This window comes from Ranitomeya variabilis, chromosome 1 (assembly GCF_051348905.1).
Source record: "Ranitomeya variabilis isolate aRanVar5 chromosome 1, aRanVar5.hap1, whole genome shotgun sequence".
NCBI lineage: Eukaryota > Metazoa > Chordata > Amphibia > Anura > Dendrobatidae > Ranitomeya > Ranitomeya variabilis.
The window spans coordinates 751,681,583-751,706,520 of NC_135232.1; the positions used below are offsets into that span (position 1 = coordinate 751,681,583).

Here is a 24,938-nt window from a genome sequence, read left to right on the forward strand (position 1 = left end):
CTAAATACCCCAAAATCTCTATTGCATTCTTTCCCTATCTACAAGCTAAGACATATATATCAACTATTCTTCCCCACCTTACCGACACAGAGTGAAACCGACAATTAAGGATATTCTTTTCACAATCTCAGCCCTCAAAAAAGTCAAATATCAAGGTATTATAAGTTCCTTAATAAACCAATAGACCATATCACCCAGTCAACATCACTAGCCAAATGGTCGCGGGATATACCAGAAATCACTACACCAACTATACTTTCAGGAATTGATTATAGCCATAAGTACATAGATGGGTGATAGTTACAAAAAGGGGTAGGGGGAAAAGTGCCAGGGAGCTCAGTCCTGATCTGGCACAACCTAGGAAATATGCCTGTTTGGCTGATATTAAGAATGCAAGCCCAGGACTGGGATCACTAAAGCAGGGCATTGCTCCTAGCAACCAGGAAAATGACTGCTGTAGGAAGGAGGGAAATAGGAGTGCAGGAAATGCCAGACAGATATTGGTGGTAGGGGACTCTATAATTAGGGGGACAGACAGGGTCATCTGCCGCCGAGACCGTGAATACCGAACAGTGTTACATAGTTACATAGTTATTAAGGTTGAAGGAAGACTGTAAGTCCATCTAGTTCAACCCATAGCCTAACCTAACATGCCCTAACATGTTGATCCAGAGGAAGGCAAAAAAAAAACATGTGGCAAAGAGTAACTCCACCATGGGGAAAAAAATTCCTTCCCGACTCCACATACGGCAATCAGACTAGTTCCCTGGATCAACGCCTTATCAAGGAATCTAGTGTATATACCCTGTAACATTATACTTTTCCAGAAAGGTATCCAGTCCCCTCTTAAATTTAATTAATGAATCACTCATTACAACATCATACGGCAGAGAGTTCCATAGTCTCACTGCTCTTACAGTAAAGAATCCGCGTCTGTTATTATGCTTAAACCTTCTTTCCTCCAGACGTAGAGGATGCCCCCTTGTCCCTGTCTCAGGTCTATGATTAAAAAGATCATCAGAAAGGTCTTTGTACTGTCCCCTCATATATTTATACATTAAAATAAGATCACCCCTTAGTCTTCGTTTTTCCAAACTAAATAGCCCCAAGTGTAATAACCTATCTTGGTATTGCAGACCCCCCACTCCTCTAATAACCTTGGTCGCTCTTCTCTGCACCCGCTCCAGTTCAGCTATGTCTTTCTTATACACCGGAGACCAGATCTGTGCACAGTATTCTAAGTGTGGTCGAACTAGTGACTTGTATAGAGGTAAAATTATGTTCTCCTCATGAGCATCTATGCCTCTTTTAATACATCCCATTATTTTATTTGCCTTTGTAGCAGCTGCCTGACACTGGCCACTGAATATGAGTTTGTCATCCACCCATATACCCAGGTCTTTTTCATTGACGGTTTTGCCCAGAGTTTTAGAATTAAGCACATAGTTATACATCTTATTACTTCTACCCAAGTGCATGACCTTACATTTATCCCCATTAAAGCTCATTTGCCATTTATCAGCCCAAGCTTCTAGTTTACATAAATCATCCTGTAATATAAAATTGTCCTCCCCTGTATTGATTACCCTGAAGAATTTAGTGTCATCTGCAAATATTGAAATTCTACTCTGAATGCCCACTAAAAGGTCATTAATAAATATGTTAAAAAGAAGAGGGCCCAATACTGACCCCTGTGGTACCCCACTGCTAACCGCAACCCAGTCCGAGTGTGCTCCATTAATAACCACCCTTTGTTTCCTATCCCTGAGCCAGCTCTCAACCCACTTACACATATTTTCCCCTATCCCCATTACTCTCATTTTATGTAACAACCTTTTGTGTGGCACCGTATCAAAAGCTTTGGAAAAGTCCATATACACTACGTACGAGTGTGTTCTCTGCCGGGTTCTCAGATTTGACATATTGCGGATCGGATAGATTGCTGAGTGTGGCTGAGAAAAAAACAGCGGTCATGGTATATATCAGTACCAATGCCAAAGTTAGAGGGAGGTGGAAGGTCCTTAGAATTATTACAGGGAATTAGGAGAGAAGCTAAAGTCCAGGAGATCCCAGGTGGTGTTTTCGTAAATACTGCCGATGCCACGAGAGTCACTAGAAACACTTAAGCAGCTTAGGGAGATAAATAAGTGGCTTACAAATTGGTGCACGAAAGAAGGGTTTGGGTTCATAAAGAACGGGACAGACTTCTGTCGTTTTCAGGTTCTACTGTAGGGATGGACTGCACCTCAATGGGGAGAGTGCAGCTGTGCTTGTGAAAAAAATGGTAAGATGGATGGAGGAGCTTTTAAACCAGGATCTGGGGGGAGGGTATTTGTGCTAATAAGGGGATAGATGTAGTAGACAGAAATAATGACTCTTATGTCAGTCACAGAATACGATGTGGTGTGGTGGGCATTACGGAAACCTGGCTGGATGAAAGCCATGACTCGGTAACAAATGTAGAGGGTTACACTACATTTAGAAAGGACAGGAAAGACAGAAAAGGTGAGTATTTTCGTAAAATCCAACTTGAAGGGAACCTGTAAGCAGGATTGTGTACAGTAACCTACAGACAGTATCAGGTCAGCGCCGTTATCCTGATTACAATGATACTTTGGGTGATGAAATCCGTTATGTGGTTGTTGTTTGACCCCCTTAACCCCCGGGCCATTTTCCGATTTTGCTCCCCTTCTTCCTAGAGCCATAACCTTTTTATTTTTTGGTCCAAATGGCCAGGTGACTGCTTGTTTTTTTTGCGGAACAAATTGTACTTTTGAACGACACAATTGGTTTTAACATACTGTGTAGTGGAAAACGGGGAAAAAATTTTCAAGTGCGATGAAACTGCAAAAAAAGTGCAGCCCGCGGCTGTTAGAGGCACATGTCAGCTGTTCAAAACAGAACGGAGCCCACAGCAGCCAACATCAGAAAGGGGTTCATCTTTATTTTCAGGTTTGAGTTAATGATATGCCAGTGCTTAGGGGGCAGTGTGTGTTTGTGTGGGGGGGTTATATTGTGTTATGAGACTGCTGACTGCCCCCTAGTTAACATAACGAATAATATATATATATATATATATATATATATATATATATATATATATATATATATACAGTATATATACATTTGTATACAACACGGAAAAAAAAACATTCTGCAGGCAGCCGAATGAGCATCAAATCCTTGAAACAAAATGGGTTTACCCACAATTTTGGAAAGATGCCAACATTGTGGGGGTTTTGTGTGAAGTTATGTCCAATTTGCCTTTTTTCTCTGTTTTTTTTCTGTTGTTCCAACACACACAAAGGAAACAAACATGTGTATAACAAAATGTGTAACTGCAATAATTTTCTGGGAGAAATACTTCATTTTCTGGGACAATGTCAAGCAGGGCCGCATTTAAGAGCTGGGTGGCCCAGGGCCCATTTTGAAGGGAGGCCCATTTTGAAGGGAGGCCCATTTTGAAGGGAGGCCCATTTTTCAAGGTGTTGCAATATGTAATGCTAAAGCACAAAATGAAACGAACGCAAGTTTATTTACAAAAAACATTTACGCAGAGTAATTCAGGTAAAATCATTCATTTTTTACAATCCAGGCACTTTCCTTGATTTTCGTGCTGCAAAATCACTAATGATGTCACTAAAGTCCAATTCAAACAGTAGAGCTGACTCGATGCTCATGATAGCCAAATTTACAAGTCGTTCCTGCTTCATGGATGTCCTTAATCGGTTTTCAACTAGTTTAAGTTTTGAGAAGGAACACTTACCTCTGCCGTTTGTTACCATCAAATTATTATTTGGGTCCTTTAACTTAATACTTTGCTGCGCCACCTTTTGCTGCGATTACAGCTACAAGTTGCTTGGGGTATGTCTCTATCAGTTTTGTACATCGAGAGACTGAAATTCTTGCCCATTCTTCCTTGGCAAACAGCTCGAGCTCAGTGAGGTTTGATGGAGACCGTTTGTGAAAAGCAGTTTTCAGCTCTTTCCACAGATTCTCGATTGGATTGAGGTCTGGACTTTGACTTGGCCATTCTAACACCTGGATACGTTTATTTGTGAATGATCCATTGTAGATTTTGCTTTATGTTTGGGATCATTGTCTTGTTGGAAGATAAATCTCCGTCCCAGTCTCAGGTCTTATGCAGACTCCAACAGGTTTAGTTCAAGAATGGTCCTGTATTTGGCTCCATCAATCTTCCCATTAATTTTAACCATCTTCCCTGTCCCTGCTGAAGAAAAGCAGGCCCAAACCATGATGCTGCCACCACCATGTTTGACAGTGGGGATGGTGTGTTCAGGGTGATGAGCTGTGTTGCCTTTACAACAAACATATCGTTTGGCATTGTTGCCAAAAAGTTCGATTTTGGTTTAATCTGACTAGAGCACCTTCTTCCACATGTTTGGTGTGTCTCCCAGGTTGCAATCTTTAAATGACACTTTTTATGGATATCTTTGAGAAATGGCTTTCTTCTTGCCACTCTTCCATAAAGGCCAGATTTGTGCAGTGTACGACTGATTGTTGTCCTATGGACAGACTATCCCACCTCAGCTGTAGATCTCTGCAGTTCATCCAGAGTGATCATGGGCCTCTTGGCTGCATCTCTGATCAGTCTTCTCCTTGTTTGAGATGAAAGTTTAGAGGGACGGTCGGGTCTTGGTAGATTTGCAGTGGTATGATACTCCTTCCATTTCAATATGATCGCTTGCACAGTGCTCCTTGGGATGTTTAACGTTTTTTAAATCATTTTGTATCCAAATCCGGATTTAAACTTCTCCACAACAGTATCACGGACCTGCCTGTTGTGTTCCTAGGTCTTCATGATGCTCTCTGTGCTTCAAACAGAACCCTGAGACTATCACAGAGCAGGTGCATTTATATGGAGACTTGATTACACACAAGTGGATTATATTTATCATCATTAGGCATTTAGAACAACATTGGATCATTCAGAGATCCACAATAAACGTCTGGAGTAAGTTTGCTGCACTGAAAGTAAAGGGGCCGAATAATATTGCACGCCCCACTTTTCAGTTTTTGAATTTCCACAAAAATTTAAAATAACCAATAAATTTCGTTCAACTTCACAATTGTGTTCCTCTTGTTGTTGATTCTTCACCAAAAATTTACATTTGGTGTCTTTATGTTTGAAGCATGATATGTGGGAAAAGGTTGAAAAGTTCCAGGAGGCCGAATACTTTCGCAAGGCACTGTACATACAGTATACACAGACACACTGTAATGCAGTATATTGTGTGGACCTGTATATACAGTATGGTACTGTGTAGGACAGGAGCTACAAGAAAGATACACAGATAGAAAGACAGAAAGACACACACAGACAGATAGAGATCATACTCACCCACCGCGACACTGAAGACTGAACCACTTCACCTCTGGATCTTGAATGACTGAAGATCCAGAATGAAGCTCTGCCGTGCTCTGCAGTGGAGAAACCTCTTCTCGCGCCGACATCGTGGCTCCGCCTCCTTCCTCGAAGGTAGCTGAACAAACTCTCATCTGATCTAATCCGAGGGAGCGATCATATAGCTGAATAGGTAGCCCTAGAAGCTTCTGTTGGGATCGGATAAGGCTGCCGCATGCCATAAGCTAAGCAATTAGGTACAGGGAGGGTACTAAAGAAGTCTGGCTAGGCTAGTCAGTCAGTGGATGCTGACGCAGGTCAGGTGCCATGATTCTGCCGCTCTGCACCAGCCACTGAGATGTAGGACCGTAGCCAGGTCCCTACACTTTCAATAGTTTCTCTTTTGTTAAATGTTTATTATCATTAGAAATGGTTCACAGCAAAGAGACATGTCTTTTACATGTTTTGAGAGATTTATCCCTATATTGGTGGGAGGCCCCCATGTGGTGGGTGGCCCAGGGCCCGGGTCCCTTGGGCCCCCCCCCCCCCTTAATCCGGGCCTGATTTCAAGGGTGCCAACACGTTCGGCCATGATTATACACTGCTCAAAAAAATAAAGGGAACACTTAAACAACAGAATATAACTCCAGGTAAATCAAACTTCTGTGAAATCACACTGTCCACTTAGGAAGCAACACTGTTTGACAATCAATTTCACATGCTGTTGTGCAAATGGAATAGACAACAGATGGAAATTATAGGCAATTATCAAGACACACTCAATAAAGGAGTGGTTCTGCAGGTGGGGACCACAGACCACATCTCAGTACCAATGCTTTCTGGCTGATGTTTTGGTCACTTTTGAATGTTGATTCTGCTTTCACCCTCATGGTAGCATGAGACGGACTCTACAACCCACACAAGTGGCTCAGGTAGTGCAGCTCATCAGGATGGCACATCAATGTGAGCTGTGGCAAGAAAGTTTGATGTGTCTGCCAGCGTAGTGTCCAGAGGCCGGAGGCGCTACCAGGAGACAGGCCACTACCCCAGGAGACGTGGAGGGGGCCATAGGAGGGCAACAACCCAGCGGCAGGACCGCTACCTCAGCCTTTGTACAAGGAGGAACAGGAGGAGCACTGCCAGAGCACTGCAAAATGACCACCAGCAGGCCACAAATGTGCATGTGTCTGCACAAACGGTTAGAAACCGACTCCATGAGGATGGTCTGAGTGTCCGACGTCCACCGATGGGGATTGTACTTACAGCCCAACACCATGCAGGACGCTTGGCATTTGCCACGGAACACCAGGTTTGACAAATTTGCCACTAGCGCCCTGTACTCTTCACAGATGAAAGCAGGTTGACACTGAGCACATGTGACAGACGTAACAGAGTCTGGAGATGCCGTGGAGAGCGATCTGCTGCCTGCAACATCCTTCAGCATGACCGGCTTGGCAGTGGGTCAGTAATGGTGTGGGGTGGCATTTCTTTGGAGGGCCGCACAGCCCTCCATGTGCTCGCCAGAGGTAGCCTGACTGACATTAGGTACCGAGATGAGATCCTCAGACCCTTTGTGAGACCATATGCTGGTGTGGTTGGCCCTGGGTTCCTCCTAATGCAGGACAATACCAGAACTCATGTGGCTGGAGTGTGTCATCAGTTCCTGCAAGATAAAGGCATTGAAGCTATGGACTGGCCCGCCCGTTCCCCAGACCTGAATCCGATTGAACACATCTAGGACATCATGGCTCGCACACCCACCAAAGTCACATTGCACCACAGACTGTCCAGGAGTTGGCGGATGCTTTAGTCCAGGTCTGGGAGGAGATCCCACAAGAGACCATCTGCCACCTCATCAGGAGTATGCCCAGATATTGTAGGGAGGTCATACAGGCATGTGGAGGCCACACACACTACTGAGCATCATTTCCTTGTCTTGAGGCATTTCCACTGAAGTTGGATCAACCTGTAACTTCATTTTCCACTTTGATTTTAAGCATCATTCCAACTCCAGACCTCTGTGGGATATAAGTTGTGATTTACGTTGATAATTTTTATGTTTTATTGTTCTCAACACATTCCACTAAGTAATAAATAAAGATTTACAACTGGAATATTTCATTCAGTGATATCTAGGATGTGGGATTTTAGTGTTCCCTTTATTTTTTTGAGCAGTGTATATCATAAATGTTATAAATAGAATGGTTTCTGTTTAATCAAATCAACCATTTATTACTCTATTTCCTTTGTTTATACACATTCTGTGCTTTTTGTAATCTGAAAAAAGTAAATAGAAACATTCTTTTAAAAAAATGGCAAATACGAAAATTGCCATGTCAGGGAAGAGGTTAAAGCAAAAAACAGCATGAGCTCCACTGGTCTCTATGTTAGGCTGGGGTCACACTTGCGTGTGTAATTCGAGAAACTTGCGCGAGTCTCTCACATCAATACCCGGCACTGCCGCCGGCACTCGGGACCGGAGCATTTAGCTGTATGTATTTCTATGCAGCAGCCAGGGCCGGACTGGGACTAAAATTCAGCCCTGGCATTTGAAGTCACACAGGCCCACTTGTCACATGGTGACTGTATAATATCTTTGTACACTTGTAGGCTACAAGAAGTGAGGGGAGTGTAACACGACTATATAACATATAATTACAGCTGTATCCAGCATTACAGCTCAGCCCCCATAGAATGTAATGCAGCCAGCCCCCATAGAATGTAATACAGCCAGCCCCCATAGACTATAATACAGCACAGCCCCATAGAATGTAATGCAGCACAGCCCCCATAGAATGTAATGCAGCACAGCCCCCATAGAATGTAATACAGCCAGCCCCCATAGAATGTAATACAGCCAGCCCCCATAGAATGTAATGCAGCACAGCCCCCATAGAATGTAATGCAGCCAGCCCCCATAGAATGTAATACAGCCAGCCCCCATAGACTATAATACAGCACAGCCCCATAGAATGTAATGCTGCACAGCCCCCATAGAATGTAATACAGCACAGCCCCCATAGAATGTAATACAGCCAGCCCCCATAGACTATAATACAGCACAGCCCCATAGAATGTAATGCTGCACAGCCCCCATAGAATGTAATGCAGCACAGCCCCCATAGAATGTAATGCAGCACAGCCCCATAGAAATGTAATACAGCCAGCCCCCATAGAATGTAATACAGCCAGCCCCCATAGAATGTAATGCAGCACAGCCCCCATAGAATGTAATGCAGCACAGCCCCCATAGAATGTAATGCAGCCAGCCACCATAGAATGTAATGCAGCCAGCCACCATACAATATAATGCAGCACAGCCCCATAGAATGTAATGCAGCACAGCCCCCATACAATATAATGCATCACAGCCCCATAGAATGTAATGCAGCACAGCCCCATAGAATGTAATGCAGCACAGCCCCCATACAATATAATGCAGCACAGGCCCATAGAATGGAATGCAGCACAGCCCCATAGAATATAATGCAGCACAGGCCCATAGAATATAATGCAGCACAGGCCCATAGAATATAATGCAGCACAGGCCCATAGAATATAATGCAGCACAGGCCCATAGAATGGAATGCAGTACAGCCCCATAGAATATAATGCAGCACAGCCCCATAGAATATAATGCAGCACAGGCCCATAGAATATAATGCAGCACAGGCCCATAGAATGGAATGCAGCACAGCCCCATAGAATATAATGCAGCACAGGCCCATAGAATATAATGCAGCACAGGCCCATAGAATATAATGCAGCACAGGCCCATAGAATATAATGCAGCACAGGCCCATAGAATGGAATGCAGCACAGCCCCATAGAATATAATGCAGCACAGCCCCATAGAATATAATGCAGCACAGGCCCATAGAATATAATGCAGCACAGGCCCATAGAATGGAATGCAGCACAGCCCCATAGAATATAATGCAGCACAGGCCCATAGAATATAATGCAGCACAGGCCCATAGAATATAATGCAGCACAGGCCCATAGAATACAATGCAGCACAGGCCCATAGAATATAATGCAGCACAGGCCCATAGAATGGAAGGCAGCACAGCCCCATAGAATATAATGCAGCAGAGGCCCATAGAATGGAATGCAGCCAGCCCCATAGAATATAATGCAGCAGAGGCCCATAGAATGGAATGCAGCCAGCCCCATAGAATATAATGCAGCAGAGGCCCATAGAATGGAATGCAGCCAGCCCCATAGAATATAATGCAGCAGAGGCCCATAGAATGGAATGCAGCACAGCCCCATAGAATATAATGCAGCCAGCCCCATAGAATGGAATGCAGCCAGCCCCATAGAATATAATGCAGCACAGGCCCATAGAATGGATTGCAGCCAGCCCCATAGAATACAATGCAGCACAGGCCCATAGAATGGAATGCAGCACAGCCCCCCCCCCCTCAATAGCTCCACAATCCAGTCATCACTCATTGATAAAAAAAAACAAAAAAACACTCTACTCACCTTTCCTCCTGCCCCGCGCTGCTCCTGGCTCTGGTCTCAGCAGTCGCAGTCTGCCCGCCCGGTCACACAGCAGGTGCGCGATGATATGACGTCATCGCGCACACGCAGTGTCAGCGGCAGGCAGAGCGGGGAATGATGGGAGAGGAAGCGTTAGCAGACGCTCTCTCCTCCATCATTGCATTCAACTGTACCGGCGTCTATGACGCCGGTATAGTTGAATGCGGGGCCGGGAGTGCGCCGACAGCGGGGAGAGTGTGCCGACAGCGGCACACTCGAGCGGCCCACTACTGCACAAGTTTCTCGCATTACACACGTCAGTTAAGTATAGGTGAAACAGTTTCAGGAGTTAAGATGCCAGACAATTAATATGGTGGCAATAGCATGGATCATCATAGTGACATTGATGACAATAGGAATTAAGTGAAAACTAATTGAAACATTTGAAATAATATACCAAAAAACATCAATGTACACTAAAATAACTTTTATAAGTATAAGGACTTGTACAGACGACTGTATTTTCGGTCCAAGTGCGATCCGACAAAACATCAGATTGCACAGCCTGTCCAAGGAAAAAATCGCTGCATGCCTGAGTTTGATCCAATATTCGAATCGCACTAGACCATGCAAGTCAATGAGTGTGTGGAAAATATTGGACAACACTTGGATAACTGAGTGCTGTCTGATTTCCACGAACTGACACAATGGAGAAGATGGAGACATTTTTTTCTCCATCTTCCTCCCCGAGAGAATCGGATTACACTATGAGCACACTCTGAGCAAACTCTGATCAGAGTGTGATCAGAGTGTGATTTGTATAACTGACCCGATTCTCTCGGATGAGAGAATATACGCTCGTTTGACCCTAGCCTTAGAGCAAGAACAATGATACTGTAGTTGCCCTGGGTTAGGAAAGACAGTACATGTATTTGGTTAATTGCCATTGGATGCCATGGGTTGTGAAAGATTCATCAAAATGTTGGAGTAAAATGCTAGCAAAAAGAGTAATGAAGACAGAATGTGGGAAAAATGAGTCATTACAGGAGGTGAGGGAGGGGATTATAATTATTTATCATAGATCATATGGAAGTGGTAACAATGACAAGAAAGATTTAGTCACCTGTTTAACAGGTGGGGTGCTGTCCCCACTGCTCCCCACAGATACTATTTCATCCAGCTGATGCCTCTCAGTATTTCCATAGCCGTTATATTGCACCACACATGTCCCTGATTCTCTGTCAATGGATTTTACCGTAGCAGGATAGACACATCCATCTTCTGACCACACAGCACTACAAGGGTCTCCCACCTTCCACTAAAAATCAAGACAGAATAAAATGGTATAAAGTCTCATGCTAAAATATCACCCCCAAACGCAAGTTAAACCACTAATACATTCATATAGTGGACTTGGTGCACCCTTGGCATGGCCAAGAGCTCAGTAAACTAATTGGAATGCTGTGTAAATTGAATCTTCAGTCCTGAATGCACTGACACTGCAGGTGATGAGCGCACACAGCGTGTACAGGTGAGTTTGCATCACTCTACTGTCTGCAGCGGCCGCTTGCTGCATGCAGAATGAAACAGTAAGGGCCAGCGAATGCTGATAGGATAAAGATAAGGGAAGGAAATGACACTGCAAGAGCCCAGCAAGTGTGGGCACACACAGCGTCAGAGCGTGATCTGATCTCTCCTGTCCACGTCGGCTGCCCACTAATGTGTGATCCTTTGTGCAGCGAGTGGCCATTGCAGACAGGAGAGGGGTGAGAACACATTAGCACACACTGACACTGTGCCTGCTCTCAGCTCTTCTAGTGGCCGTGTGTGCTGGGTTTAGGTTTCAATTCAGGTAGTGCTCCAAAGCAAGCGCTCGCAATCAAAATAAGGGGAGGTGAGAATGATTGTATTGGAGGGAGTGGAACAGAGCACTGAGCCTTTGTTTTTTATGTAAAACAAGATAAGTAAAATCTACACTAATAATTTTAATATGGGCTGAGTCTCCTATCTGAATGTATAAATGGTTTAATTTGAGGTTTGGAAGTGACATACTCCCTTTAATTTGATACTGATCTCCCACCTCCCTCTTGGGGGTCAGAAGTTCCAGTATAAAATTAATTGGGGTCTTTTTTTAACATATTGGATAAAAAAGTAATTTTTTTGCATTTGTACCCACCATGTAAAAAAAAGTTGAATCATTTCTGCAAGCTATTTGACAGAGTTGTGCCATTTTTATTATATTACTAGCATTTAGACAAAATGTGGCATAAATTTCAGATACTTGTAGATGAGGGCGCCACCACTGTGACCCATACATACCTCAATATAGATATGGCACACACTGTCATTAATATCTATGGGAACTTTGAAAATACCCAAACAATCTTCGCAATTTACACTGTTTCCATGGAAATGAATAGGGAGAGCCGCAGAGGTACGGTCAACATTTCTTACAGCGTGTGACAGGGCCCCATTCTTGAGACAGATGCAGGTCTCAAGAGTAGGACCGTATCTATTGGGACATTATTAGCATACCCTGCTGATCCTGCTTATCCATGTCATCATACGTCCCACATGGGAATCCTCCTTTAAGTTTGATGCATTTTTGCAAACTGTGCACAACCTCTAATTCACTAGTGGAAAAAATGAAAATACAACATGGCATGTGCAATTTTATGATGATCTTGCCAGTGTTATGCGACCTACCTGAGAAGTTCATTTTATGTAAAAAGAATGCAGGTAAGATTGTAAACTGCATTCAAACATCTGTTTGTCACGGTCTGTGAGGCATATATGAGGCTGTTAAGTGTTCGGGTCGGTCAGAAGACCTGAGGCTCGTCAGTTCTCATCGGTCCATACTTGGACTGTGTCACATGGATGTGTGAATCTGGCCTTACATTAATGATTACTACATGCCAATCATGTAAGTCCAAGTAATGCACAGAGATAACCTGCCACCACTGGTCTTTTCACTTCCAAAAGTTCCTGCAGGCCCTTGAGAATGAAATAGGAGATTTGCTTTCAACCAGTCTACAAAGAGTTGAGGTATTAGGGTATAATAACAAGATCTAAATTAATCCTAAGGTGGCTAAAAACATGTTTGAAAGTTTTTTGAGCATTTTCCCAGCGTTATGGGGCACCTTTTGTATTGGTCTTATCAGGGTACTTTTTTAAAACTGCATTCAACCATGAAGAAACCTCGGTTTTTCAAACAAAGACACTACTGGGTATTTTTTAAAGGGAACCTGTCACTAGGTTTGGCCGATAAAAGATACGGCCACCGCCTTTCAGGGTTTATCTACAGCATTCTATAATGCTGTAGATAAGCCCCCGATATGAACTGAAAGATAAGAAAAGTAAGTTTTATTATACTCACACAGGAGGGCGGTCCGGTCCGATGGGTGTTGCAGGTCCGAATCCGGTGCCTCCCATCTTCTTATGATCACCGCCCTCCTGCTTGCATCATGGCTCCCCGACATCGCGCCCCTGCGCAGGCGTACTTATCTGCCCTGCTGAGAGAAGAGCAAAGTACTGCAGTGTGCAGGTGTCGGGCCTGTCTGACCTTTCCCGGCGCCTGCGCCCTGAAGTACCTTCCTCTGCCCTCAACAGGGCAGATAAGTACGCCTGCGCAGGAGCGCAGAAGAAGATGGGAGGCACCGGACCCGCACCAGTGACCCCCATCGGACCGGTCCGCCCTGCAGGTGAGTATAATGAAACTTATTTTTGTTATCTTTTAGGTCGGATCGGGGGCTTATCTACAGCATTATAGAATGGTATAGATAAGCCCTGAAAGACGGTGGGCGCATCTTATATTGGCCAAACCTGGTGACAGCTTCGCTTTAAGCATTCCCATTGACTTAAAGCGCTGCTTGGCATCTTAGCAAACCTGGGTATGCTCAAAAGCCTGAACATTATGGACAAGTGTTTTCCTACATAGAAAGATAGATGTTCTTAGTGTTTTTTTCAGACAACTTTAACAGTGACCCCACTCCAAACCTGCCTAAAAAAAGATGTTGTGTGCACACACCCTAAGGCGGGAGACACACTAGCATATCACATACGATGCGAGAGCATTGGATGCGATATGCTAATGACCCTCGGCTCCTGCTCTGCTGTGAGTGTGATCTGAGTGTCAGTGATCTGTGCTCCGATCCTCCCGCATGAGAGATCACAACACACGAGAAGAGGAGATGGAGAAAGTAATTTCTCCATCTCCGCCGCTTCTGGCATCGGCATATATCGCACTGTACTCAGGTTATATCCGAGTGCAGGACGATGTTTCACTCTCACCCTTAGGCCAGGTTCACACTGCGTTAACAGCAGCCCGTTCAACACGTGCGTTAACGGGCTGCTGTTAACGCAAGTGCCGGTATGTCAGCGCGCTAGCGCAGATAGAGCATCTGCTAGCTCTATCCGCGCTAGCAGTGACGGACCCGGAAACGCTGCAGCCCGCGTACCAGGGTACGTCACTCAATGACGGCACATCGCTAGCACACGCCCATTGTGGGCGTGCGCTAGCGGTGCATCCAACATAGGAATTAATGGCGGCGTTAACGGACTGCGTTACACCGGTTATGCCGCGGTGTAACGTAGTCCATCTAACGGATGCCTGCAACACAGTGTGAACCTGGCCATAGACTTATATGGGTGTGTGCGATCCGAATCTTGCATGCAACTGCTGCATGCTGCTTTTTTTATCCATCCGATCGCGATCCAATCGGAGCAGGGAAAAAAACACCGAGAACAGAAAGATAGGATTAAATTGGTATAAATGCAATCCGAGTTTATAATCAGATTGCATTTGTCCGATTTAATTGCAAGAGGGAGTGAGCCCTATCAGTTTTCTTATACTCCATTGCTTAATGGATTTTCAGACGTTTATTCCAGAATCTCAATCAGTTGCTTATAGGTCTTGACCAGTAACCGTGCCACAGTAGTCCTTCTACTACATCTATTAATGCAGCTCTTCCCCACTCAATGTCCCTGGACTACCCCTTTAAAGCCTTTAAGCTCAAGAAAGTGACTTCATTATATTTTGGATTAGTCTAGGAGTAATGTTTAAAGGGGTTTTTAATTTTTAGACAAGTGGACCCCAAACTATTCCAGGAATGTAAAATAACAAAGACAGACAGCACTCACCTCTCCCTCCTCCACTGCCACATCTTGCTGCTGTTCTGGTCTCTATGTTTTGGCTGCAGCGGTGATGTCACGACAGCCACTTTCATCACTGAGCTTAGCGGCTTGTGCCAACAGCGCATTCACTGCTGCAGCCAATCACAGAGCTCAGCAGTTTGTCTGAACTCAAGGTTGGCTGCAGCAGTGATGTGAACTGTCGACATAACATCACCACTGCAGCCAAAACACAGAGACCAAAAGTGTGGCGGGATGCCAGTGCAAAGAGCAGGGAACGGGAGTAATATTAATCTTTTACACTATGGAATTGTTTGAGTTCCACTTTTCGAAAAGTGGAAAACCCATTCAATAATTTATGTTCCAAGACTAAAATAAACAACAAAAAAAGACTTACAGGGGTTCTCCCACGAACAAAAGTATATTTTAATCAATAGATCATGGAATAATAATAAGTTGGATGCGTTTAACCCCTTAACGTCCAGTGACGGATATATCCGACATTGGACGCCTCCCCCTGTTTGGTGCGGGGTCTGGTGATGAGCCCGCACCTTTACCGGCACATGATAGCTGATGGGGTATTTTTATGTAGGAAATCCACGGCACAACCCCAATACAAAAACATCAATACATATTTAAACGTTGATAATTCATTGAGCCTAGTACACAAACACGGAGATTTTCATTTATGGTACTCACTTTGGATACAAGAGAGCGAGAAGTAGGCTGTGTGGTCGGGTGGGTTAAAGGAGGAGGAGGAGGCTGTGCCTTCTTTTTCTTGCTCCACTTCTCCCCATCATCTTTTGGGTGATCCTTGTACCCATCTCTCTCCCATTCTGGCTCTCTAGGTGCCTCTCGTTGACAATCTTTTTGGGTATCACTAGATGCGATGGCTCCTTCTTGTCTCCGGTTCTTATCACTGCACCTGAGCATATCCTGAAGGATAGTGAATGATACAGTTAGAGGAGTATTGGGTCATATTTGCAACAATAACCAGCAACACGAACTATATTTTACCAAATATATGTTTTTAAGGAACATATGGTTATGTAGATATTTGTTCAACAACTTTACAGCGGCTCTGCTGTTATGAAGAGTTGCAGTCACCTTCAGCTTCCAGCAGCGGTGGACATGTATGTGCTAATGAACTGTGTTCCTCTAGCACTCCTGTGCACATTTTTTGAAATGCATATTTGTTCTCCATTGCCCATGGATGTAAGTAGGAGCCTGGAAGTGTTTGGAAATACTTAAAAAAATAGCAAGGCAGCAAGTATTTGGTCAGTACTTTACATGAGTATTTGTAAGCTAAAACCAGGAGTGGAACAATCAGAGGGAAAGTATAATAGAAACACGTCACCACTCATGTATTTAGCATCCACTCCTGATTTTGGCTGAGAAATACTGAGGGAAAATACTGACCAAACCCTGATAGCGTGAACATGGCCTTACTGCAATATTTTACTCCTGCTTACAAATGGTTTCTAATCCAGCCACAGACTAGTAAAATTCTAACAGAATAAAATTGTCCAATAAAAGGCAAGTGACTGAAAATAAGATATTACCGTATATACTCGAGTATAAGCCGAGATTTTCAGCCCTTTTTTGGGCTGAAAGTCCCCCTCTCGGCTTATACTTGAGTCATACCCAGGGCTCGGCAGGGGAGGGGGAGCGGGGGCTGTCTAATTATTCTCACCTGCTCCTGGCGTGGTCCCTGCAGGTCCCTGGTTCCCCGGCGCCCCAGCTTCTTCCTGTACTGAGCGGTCACATGGTACCGCTCATTACAGTAATTAATATGTGGCTCCACCTCCCATAGGAGTGGAGCCGCATAGTCATTACTGTAATGAGCGGTAACAGTGACCACTCAGTACAGGAAGAAGCTGCCGGTGCCGCGGAAGCAGGGACTGCACCGCACCAGGAGCAGGTGAGTATAACGGGGAGGGGAGCGCAGCGCTGCACGATATTCACCTGCTCCCCATTCCAGGCGCCGCTCTGTCTTCTGGAGTGACGCTCAGGTGAGAGGGTGCGGTGACATAGTTAGTGCGCACCCTTTGCCTGAACGTCAGTGCAGAAGACGCTGAAGACGGAGCAGCGCCCGGAACGAGGAGCAGGTGAATATTGAAAGTGCCGGGGTCCTGAGCGACGGAGAGGTGAGTATGTGATTTATTTTTTTTATCGCAGCAACAGCAAATGGGGCAAGTGTCTGTATGGAGCATCATATGGGGCCATAACGTTTGTGCAGCACTATATGGGGCAAGTGTCTGTATGGAGCATCTTATGGGGCCATATTCAAGGTTTGTGGAGCATTATATGAGGCAAATATCTCTATGGAGCATCTTATGGGGCCATAATCAACATTTGTGCAGCATTATATGGGGCAAATGTCTCTATGGAGCATCTTATGGGGCCCTTATTAAACTTTATGCAGCACTGTATGGGGAAAATGTGTCTATGGAGCATCTTATGGGGCCATTATTAACCTTTATGCAGGATTATCTGGGGCATATTTTAATATGGTGCATCTTATGGGGCCATCATAAACTTTATGGTGCATTATATGGGGCTCCTGATTCAATATGGATATTCAAAAACACTTAACCTACTGATGTCTCAATTAATTTTACTTTTATTGGTACCTATTTTTACTTTTGACATTTACCGGTAGCTGCTGCATTTTCCACCCTAGGCTTATACTCGAGTCATTATGTTTTCCCAGTTTTTTGTGGCAAAATTAGGGGGGTCAGCTTATACTCGGGTCGGCTTATACTCGAGTATATACGGTATCTGTTTTTTACATGGAAAATGTAGCTTTTTTCACACAAACTTACGATAATCCCATTAATGTTTCATTGTAAATCCCCACCTATAATCTGATATTTTTATGCTTGCGTCTTCTGTTGTGTCTAAGCTTTTTTGTGGGTTCCTCCTCAGGCACAGCCACTTTCATACTCTTTAGGCCGGGGTCACACTTGCGAGTGCAATGCGAGAAACTCGAGCGATTTTCTTGCCTCAATACCCGGCACTGCCGCCGGCACTCGGGAGCGGAGCATGCGGCTGCATGTATTTCTATGTAGTTGAATGCTCTGGTCCTGAGAGCTGGCGGCAGTGCCGGATATTGATGCGAGAGACTCGCGCGAGTTTCTGGCATTGCACTCGCAAGTGTGACTCCGGCCTTATAAGTAGACTCCAGGTCCGGTTCAATTATTTTTTGCATCTCATGTTCAAAATATAATCAACACTATTTTACTTCAAGAAGTAGCATATGCATACACTTAGTGCCCAGTCCATGTAAGGCTTTATCCCTTGTTTTCCTTTATATGTTACTTAATGGCATCGAAAAACAGTAAAGCACAGCCCCATTATACATAAACACAACTGGAAATTCAAGTAAATGTGAGTTTAAGAGGACCTTTCACTAGTCTGAGCATGTTAAACTGGCCACATCATGGAATAGTGGCTGCAGAGCTGAGAAACACGTCATTTTTAAAAAATATCTCCCATGTTTTGAGATATTAGCCTGTAGAATTAAGGTTATAATTTATGATAAGCCAAAATCAGTCTTACAAGAGAATTTTTCTCTGGTGGTATTCACTTTTTCCCCTGCACGATGTTGACCAATCATAAGCAGGAGGCGTCACACAGGAGAAAAAAAGAAGATGCCCTCTACAAGGTCACTGTCCTCTCCTGTAAAGACAGACATTCATGCTCTCAACGATGATCATTGTACCTACTATATAGACTATAGCAGTGATTACATACATCCTTTACATTTTACAGCAGTCAGTTTAGAGGGATGTGGAATAAAGCAGAGCTGAGAATGATTACAAACATTTTCATCTTACAGCAGTCTGTGCGGGGGGGGGGGGAGTAGAGCTGAGCTGTGACATTACAAACTCCTCTGAAACTGCAGCACTCTTCTCACAGTGCTACTAGCTCTGCTGTAATTACCCTCCCCCCCACACTGACTGCTGTTAGATGAAAGCTAACTCTGTAATCACACTGGGCTATGCTATACACAGTAGCTGCAGGAGCTGAGGCGGCCTATCATTACATGTCTCACAGGAGAAAGCATATTCTACGTTTCTCTAGAGGGTTGCTCTTTTTTTCCCTACATGATGCCTCCGGCTTATGACTGGTCAGCATCATGCAGGTTTAAAAGTACAGACCCCCAGGAAAAAAATTCTGGTAACAACCCTTAGACTTATCAGAAATCTCTGCATGTGATGACAAATTAAAGGGAACCTCTCAGTAATGCTACTAACCTGCAGCTATAGGATTAATATACAGGTTAATAGCATTAGGAGAGTGCCCGGGCACCAAAATAAAAGTGCGGCAAGTGGGAAAAAATGAACTTTATTTTTCTTGGGATCCACGCGCACAGCCTCAACGTGCGTTTCGCGTTGGCTTCCTCAGGGGGCCGTGCGTTGTGGTTGAGCACGTGGTCTAACAAATCGGAATATGGGTAAAGAGCTTCTTACTGATAGATGCATTTTGCCATCTGGTGGGATCCAGGATTTTACCATTTATAACGTGACCTTATCCCTTTTTGTAATGGCTTAGTACATTGATTACTATTATAATGCTGCATTGTCACATTATTTAAAAACTGTAATCCATTGTTTACGCTCTCCTTACTCTATGCCATATTTGGGATACTCACGCTCCCCCTTTTTTTGGTACCTGCTCTCCAATTTGAATTACTTTGTTTTTTGATACATATTTTACACTTATTGTTGCCTTGTATGTCTAATCATGAGTAAAATATTTTTAGATTTCATCTTGGACGATATACTCCAATTTTTGTGTACGCATAAAAGCATTATCTGACCTGACAGGTTCCCTTTAAAAAATAAAACTGTTATATTCAGCGCGGCAACCAGTATTCCATGATATGGCCAATTACCATGCCTAAACTGGGGAAAGGTCCACTTTAAACTAAGAGATCTTACCAGAAAGTAAGAAAAATAACTATTTCTCCATTTAATGAAAGCAAATGTGACAGACAGAGGAAATGTACATTACCTTCCTACACACTGTCGCCTTTACGATAGAAAAAATGCTGCTTTTGGGTTTTGCCTCAATTTGGAAATCCGCCCAGGGCTCTGAGTGGCATCTAGCTGACTGATCAGAAATGCAAGAAGAATTCGGTGAAAACTGTCATTCTTCATTCCACTATATGAGATTTAGCTGGAATTCTAGTTTTAAAGCGTGTCAACAGTATTTATGCATTTAACCAAAGCAGAGGGGAACGTATAACAGTTTTCTGTCACTTGAGGCTAAAAATTAATTAGTATTTATTATTAGGTAAATGCAGCTAGTAATTAGGTACCTGGAAAGACTGGACAGCCTTTTCATAGGATTTAATAAGAGCAGCATCGTCCCACTCATCAATATCTTCACTCTGAAAGACCCGAGAGAAGATATTTCAAGACACATCCGATTCTCATGTTCTCGTCATTAGCACACTTATTTCTCTCCTTCTCCATCCGGATAAATACAGTCACTACTTACCACACAGTCACAAAGCTATATCCATTCTTGTCATACTCAGGAATACACGTATCCGTCATCAGCTCCAACTTCTAAGATCAGAACACGTACAAAGGACCCCCTACTCTTAATGCTCAGCCATAAGGACGGGCTCATATCTTCCCAGCTTATAGTCACCACGATATGACTCACATTTCATTTTGTATGAACAATAATTGGTTTACTCACCTTTTAATTATTCCCGATTTATAGCAAAGGCCATTTTTATCCATGTTCTCTTTCTTACGTCTTACTAATAGCAGAAGCCTACATGGTGGCACAAGAAGTCCATAAGCTAATATTACAGAGCCATAGGCAATCTGTGTGTTGCTGTCATTGCTTCTATGTTATTTCATATGTTACTTCTGTTATTTCATTCCAGATCACAAAAATATGCTTCATATTTTTGTGATATGGAATGAAATAACACATATCCCAATCATTTACCTCATAGTTTCTTCCTTATGCTTCCGTCGGAGGTATACAAAGGTGGAAAATGGACCTACAGATATCTATGGATGTCCTCTTAGGCTACTTTCACACTAGTCCGTCGGTACGGGCCGTTGCAAACCGTCGGCCCGACGTACCGACGAACAGTGTGTTAATGTAGCACAATGTGGGCAGCGGATGCAGTTTTACAACGCATCCGCTGCCCATTCTGCAGTCCGGGGAGGAGGGGGCGGAGTTTCGGCCACGCATGCGCGGTCGAAAATGGCGGACACGACGCACAAATAAGTTACATGGAAGGTTTTTTTGTGCCGACGGTCCGCCAAAACACGACGCATCCGTCGCACGACGGTTGCGACGTGTGGCAATCTGTCGCAATGCGTCGCTAATGCAAGTCTATGGAGAAAAAACGCATCCTGCGGGCAACTTTGCAGGATGCGTTTTTTCTCCAAAACGACGCATTGCGACGGACAGCAAACAACGCTAGTGTGAAAGAGGCCTTACAGATTAATGCCACAATTGATAGTGAACCTAAATCACCGTTATATTCCCACGCAGGGTGACAGTAGGTTTCTGAAGATGTCGCTGACTGAAATGTCTCTTACAGTATAAGGACGGTTTTACAAGTCCGTTTATTTCCGGTACTTGTGGCACATGTGTGGCAACTGTGTGCCGCATCAGTGCCACACGGAGAGACGGCAGGGAAGAAGTGCTATAGTAAGCGCTGTTCCCCACCGCCGGGTGCTGAAGCCGGCTCTCATCATTCTCCCCTGCTCTAGCCGATCGGCGGCAGAACAGGGGAGAATGATGAGAGCCATGTTCAGCACCCGGTGCCGGGGAACAGCGCTTACTATAGTGCTTCTTTCCCGGCACCGATGCGTGTCACACGGATGACATCCATGTATGTTCTCCATCTGCACGTGTGCGGGATGTTTTGCGGCCCATGCTGTCAGTAAAAAACAGACATATCTACATGTGAGCCACATGGACACAAGGTCCGTGGAAACACACTGACATGTGCACAGACCCATTCATTTGAATGGGTCTACGTGTGTCAGTGTCTGCGGTAGGTGTGAAAACTGTCACCACACATACCGGAGACATGGACATGTGAAAGAGGCCTAAAAGAAGTAATAAAGTCTTATGCTCTGTGAAGAGTCTGGTGGGTGGTCCCAGTCTCCTCAGCAGTCCTGCAGTTTGGGCTTGATTGACATCCTACAAGTCAGGTCTAGTGACATTTGGCACAAGCTGAGATGACACAGATGCTAGTACACCTGGCTGTAGTGCACATGTGCAGGATGCCGCATAAGGGAGCTTTCAGTCATGCTAGGAGGAGAGTGGGACTGCATGACTCCTGGGGTGACCTGAACCACCCACACGACTCTTCACCGGTAAGCACTCTACTTTATAACTTTACCTTTATTTATCTATAAGGGAGACTGCAGAGAGCAACAGCTTTAGAAAGCTATTACCATGTACTGAAAGGTTTGCTCTAAATCAGCAGGTTTGCTGTTAAAGGGAATCTGTGAGAACAATCCAACCCACCATACTATCTATATGGTCATGTTGCTCTCTGAAAAATTGTCATCCATACTTTTAAGTATGTAATCCGTTGCTCCCTGACAAATGAAAAATTTCTATTTTACATATAAAAATGAGGCCAAAGTGCTTTTGGTGTGCCGAAGCACTTCCCAAACCTCTGCCTCCCAAGGATTATTTCTTGCCTAGTGTCACCTTCTTCTCTTTGACTGACACCTTACTCACTATGTGGTCAAGCCAGGGAGCTATAAGTCAAAAAGAAGAGGGTGTTCGGCAGTTAATAGAGACTCATTTGCATATGAATTAATACAGCAATTTTTCATTTGTCAAAAACCAACAGAGTGCACAAATAAAGGCATATCTTATGGAGAGCGATGCGACCATATATGCCTTTAAAGTGATACTTTTTTATTTAAAAGACTAAGCGGGTGATGTGTCAAACCTTTTAAAAAGAATCTGTCACCACATTTGACATTTTTAAACTATTAATATGAGCAAACAGGACTGAAAATAGTCCTCCTTGTATGTCTCATATCAGCTGTGTTGTTGTTGAGAAATCCTCTTTTATGGCTTTGCACAAATGACCTCATCCAGGCATTGGGGCAGATGGTGCCTGGAGATAACTCTGCCTCCAGAGCTTATTTTACATGAAGGGGAATTACCAGTCTGATATGTAATGGTTACCAGTGTGATGTGTAATGGTTACCAGTGTGATGTGACATGGTTACCAGTGTTACCAGTGTGATGTGACATGGTTACCAGTGTTATGTGTAATGGTTGCCAGTGTTACCAGTGTGATGTCTAATGGTTACCAGTGTGATTTGTAATAGCTGCCAGTGTGATGTGACATGGTTACCAGTGTGATTTGTAATGGTTGCCAGTGTGATGTGACATGGTTACCAGTGTTACCAGTGTGATGTGACATGGTTACCAGAGTGATGTGACATGGTTACCAGAGTGATGTGACATGGTTACCAGTGTGATGTGACATGGTTACCAGTGTGATTTGTAATGGTTGCCAGTGTGATGTGACATGGTTACCAGTGTTACCAGTGTGATGTGACATGGTTACCAGTGTGATGTGACATGGTTACCAGTGTTACCAGTGTGATGTGACATGGTTACCAGTGTTACCAGTGTGATGTGACATGGTTACCAGAGTGATGTGACATGGTTACCAGAGTGATGTGACATGGTTACCAGTGTGATGTGACATGGTTACCAGTGTGATTTGTAATGGTTGCCAGTGTGATGTGACATGGTTACCAGTGTTACCAGTGTGATGTGACATGGTTACCAGTGTTACCAGTGTGATGTGACATGGTTACCATGTGATGTGACATGGTTACCAGAGTGATGTGACATGGTTACCAGTGTGATGTGACATGGTTACCAGTGATACCAGAGTGATGTGACATGGTTACCAGAGTGATGTGACATGGTTACCAGAGTGATGTGACATGGTTACCAGTGTGATGTGACATGGTTACCAGAGTGATGTGACATGGTTACCAGAGTGACGTGACATGGTTACCAGTGTGATGTGACATGGTTACCAGAGTGACGTGACATGGTTACCAGAGTGATGTGACATGGTTACCAGAGTGATGTGACATGGTTACCAGAGTGACGTGACATGGTTACCAGTGTGACGTGACATGGTTACCAGTGTGATGTGACATGGTTACCAGAGTGACGTGACATGGTTACCAGAGTGATGTGACATGGTTACCAGAGTGATGTGACATGGTTACCAGTGTGATTTGTAATGGTTGCTAGTGTGATGTGACATGGTTACCACTGTTACCAGTGTTATGTGTAATGGTTAGCAGTGTTAGCAGTGTGATGTGTAATAGTTACCAGTGTTATGTGTAATGGTTAGCAGTGTGATGTGCAATGGTTACCAGTGTTACCAGTGTTAAGCGTAATGGTTACCAGTGTTAGCAGTGTGATGTGTAATAGTTACCAGTGTGATATGTAATGGTTACCAGTGTAATGTGATATGGTTGCCAGTGTTACCAGTGTGATATGTAATGGTTACCAGTGTAATGTGATATGGTTGCCAGTGTTACCAGTGTGATATGTAATGGTTACCAGTGTAATGTGATATGGTTGCCAGTGTTACCAGTGTGATATGTAATGGTTACCAGTGTAATGTGATATGGTTGCCAGTGTTACCAGTGTGATATGTAATGGTTACCAGTGTAATGTGATATGGTTGCCAGTGTTACCAGTGTGATATGTAATGGTTACCAGTGTAATGTGATATGGTTGCCAGTGTTACCAGTGTGATATGTAATGGTTACCAGTGTAATGTGATATGGTTGCCAGTGTTACCAGTGTGATATGTAATGGTTACCAGTGTAATGTGATATGGTTGCCAGTGTTACCAGTGTGATATGTAATGGTTACCAGTGTAATGTGATATGGTTGCCAGTGTTAC

At 44.0% G+C, this 24,938-nt stretch overlaps 1 protein-coding gene across 5 annotated transcripts in view; it reads right to left on the reverse strand.

Annotated features, from left to right (window-relative positions):
- LOC143782753 (survival motor neuron protein 1-like) overlaps positions 1–24,938 on the reverse strand; it is a 77,703-nt gene that overhangs the window by 48,541 nt on the left and 4,224 nt on the right. For 2 of the 5 annotated variants that reach the window (XM_077270606.1, XM_077270581.1), the window contains exons 2-5: positions 20,310–20,381; positions 20,003–20,101; positions 15,683–15,919; positions 10,977–11,171 (exon numbers count right to left, since the gene is read on the reverse strand). In XM_077270606.1, the coding sequence (XP_077126721.1) occupies positions 10,977–11,171; positions 15,683–15,919; positions 20,003–20,101; positions 20,310–20,381 (603 nt within the window). Of the gene's footprint in view, positions 1–10,976; positions 11,172–15,682; positions 15,920–18,544; positions 18,671–20,002; positions 20,102–20,309; positions 20,382–24,938 lie in introns of those variants that run through there. The other 3 variants (XM_077270589.1, XM_077270613.1, XM_077270598.1) reach the window with 3 other exon arrangements.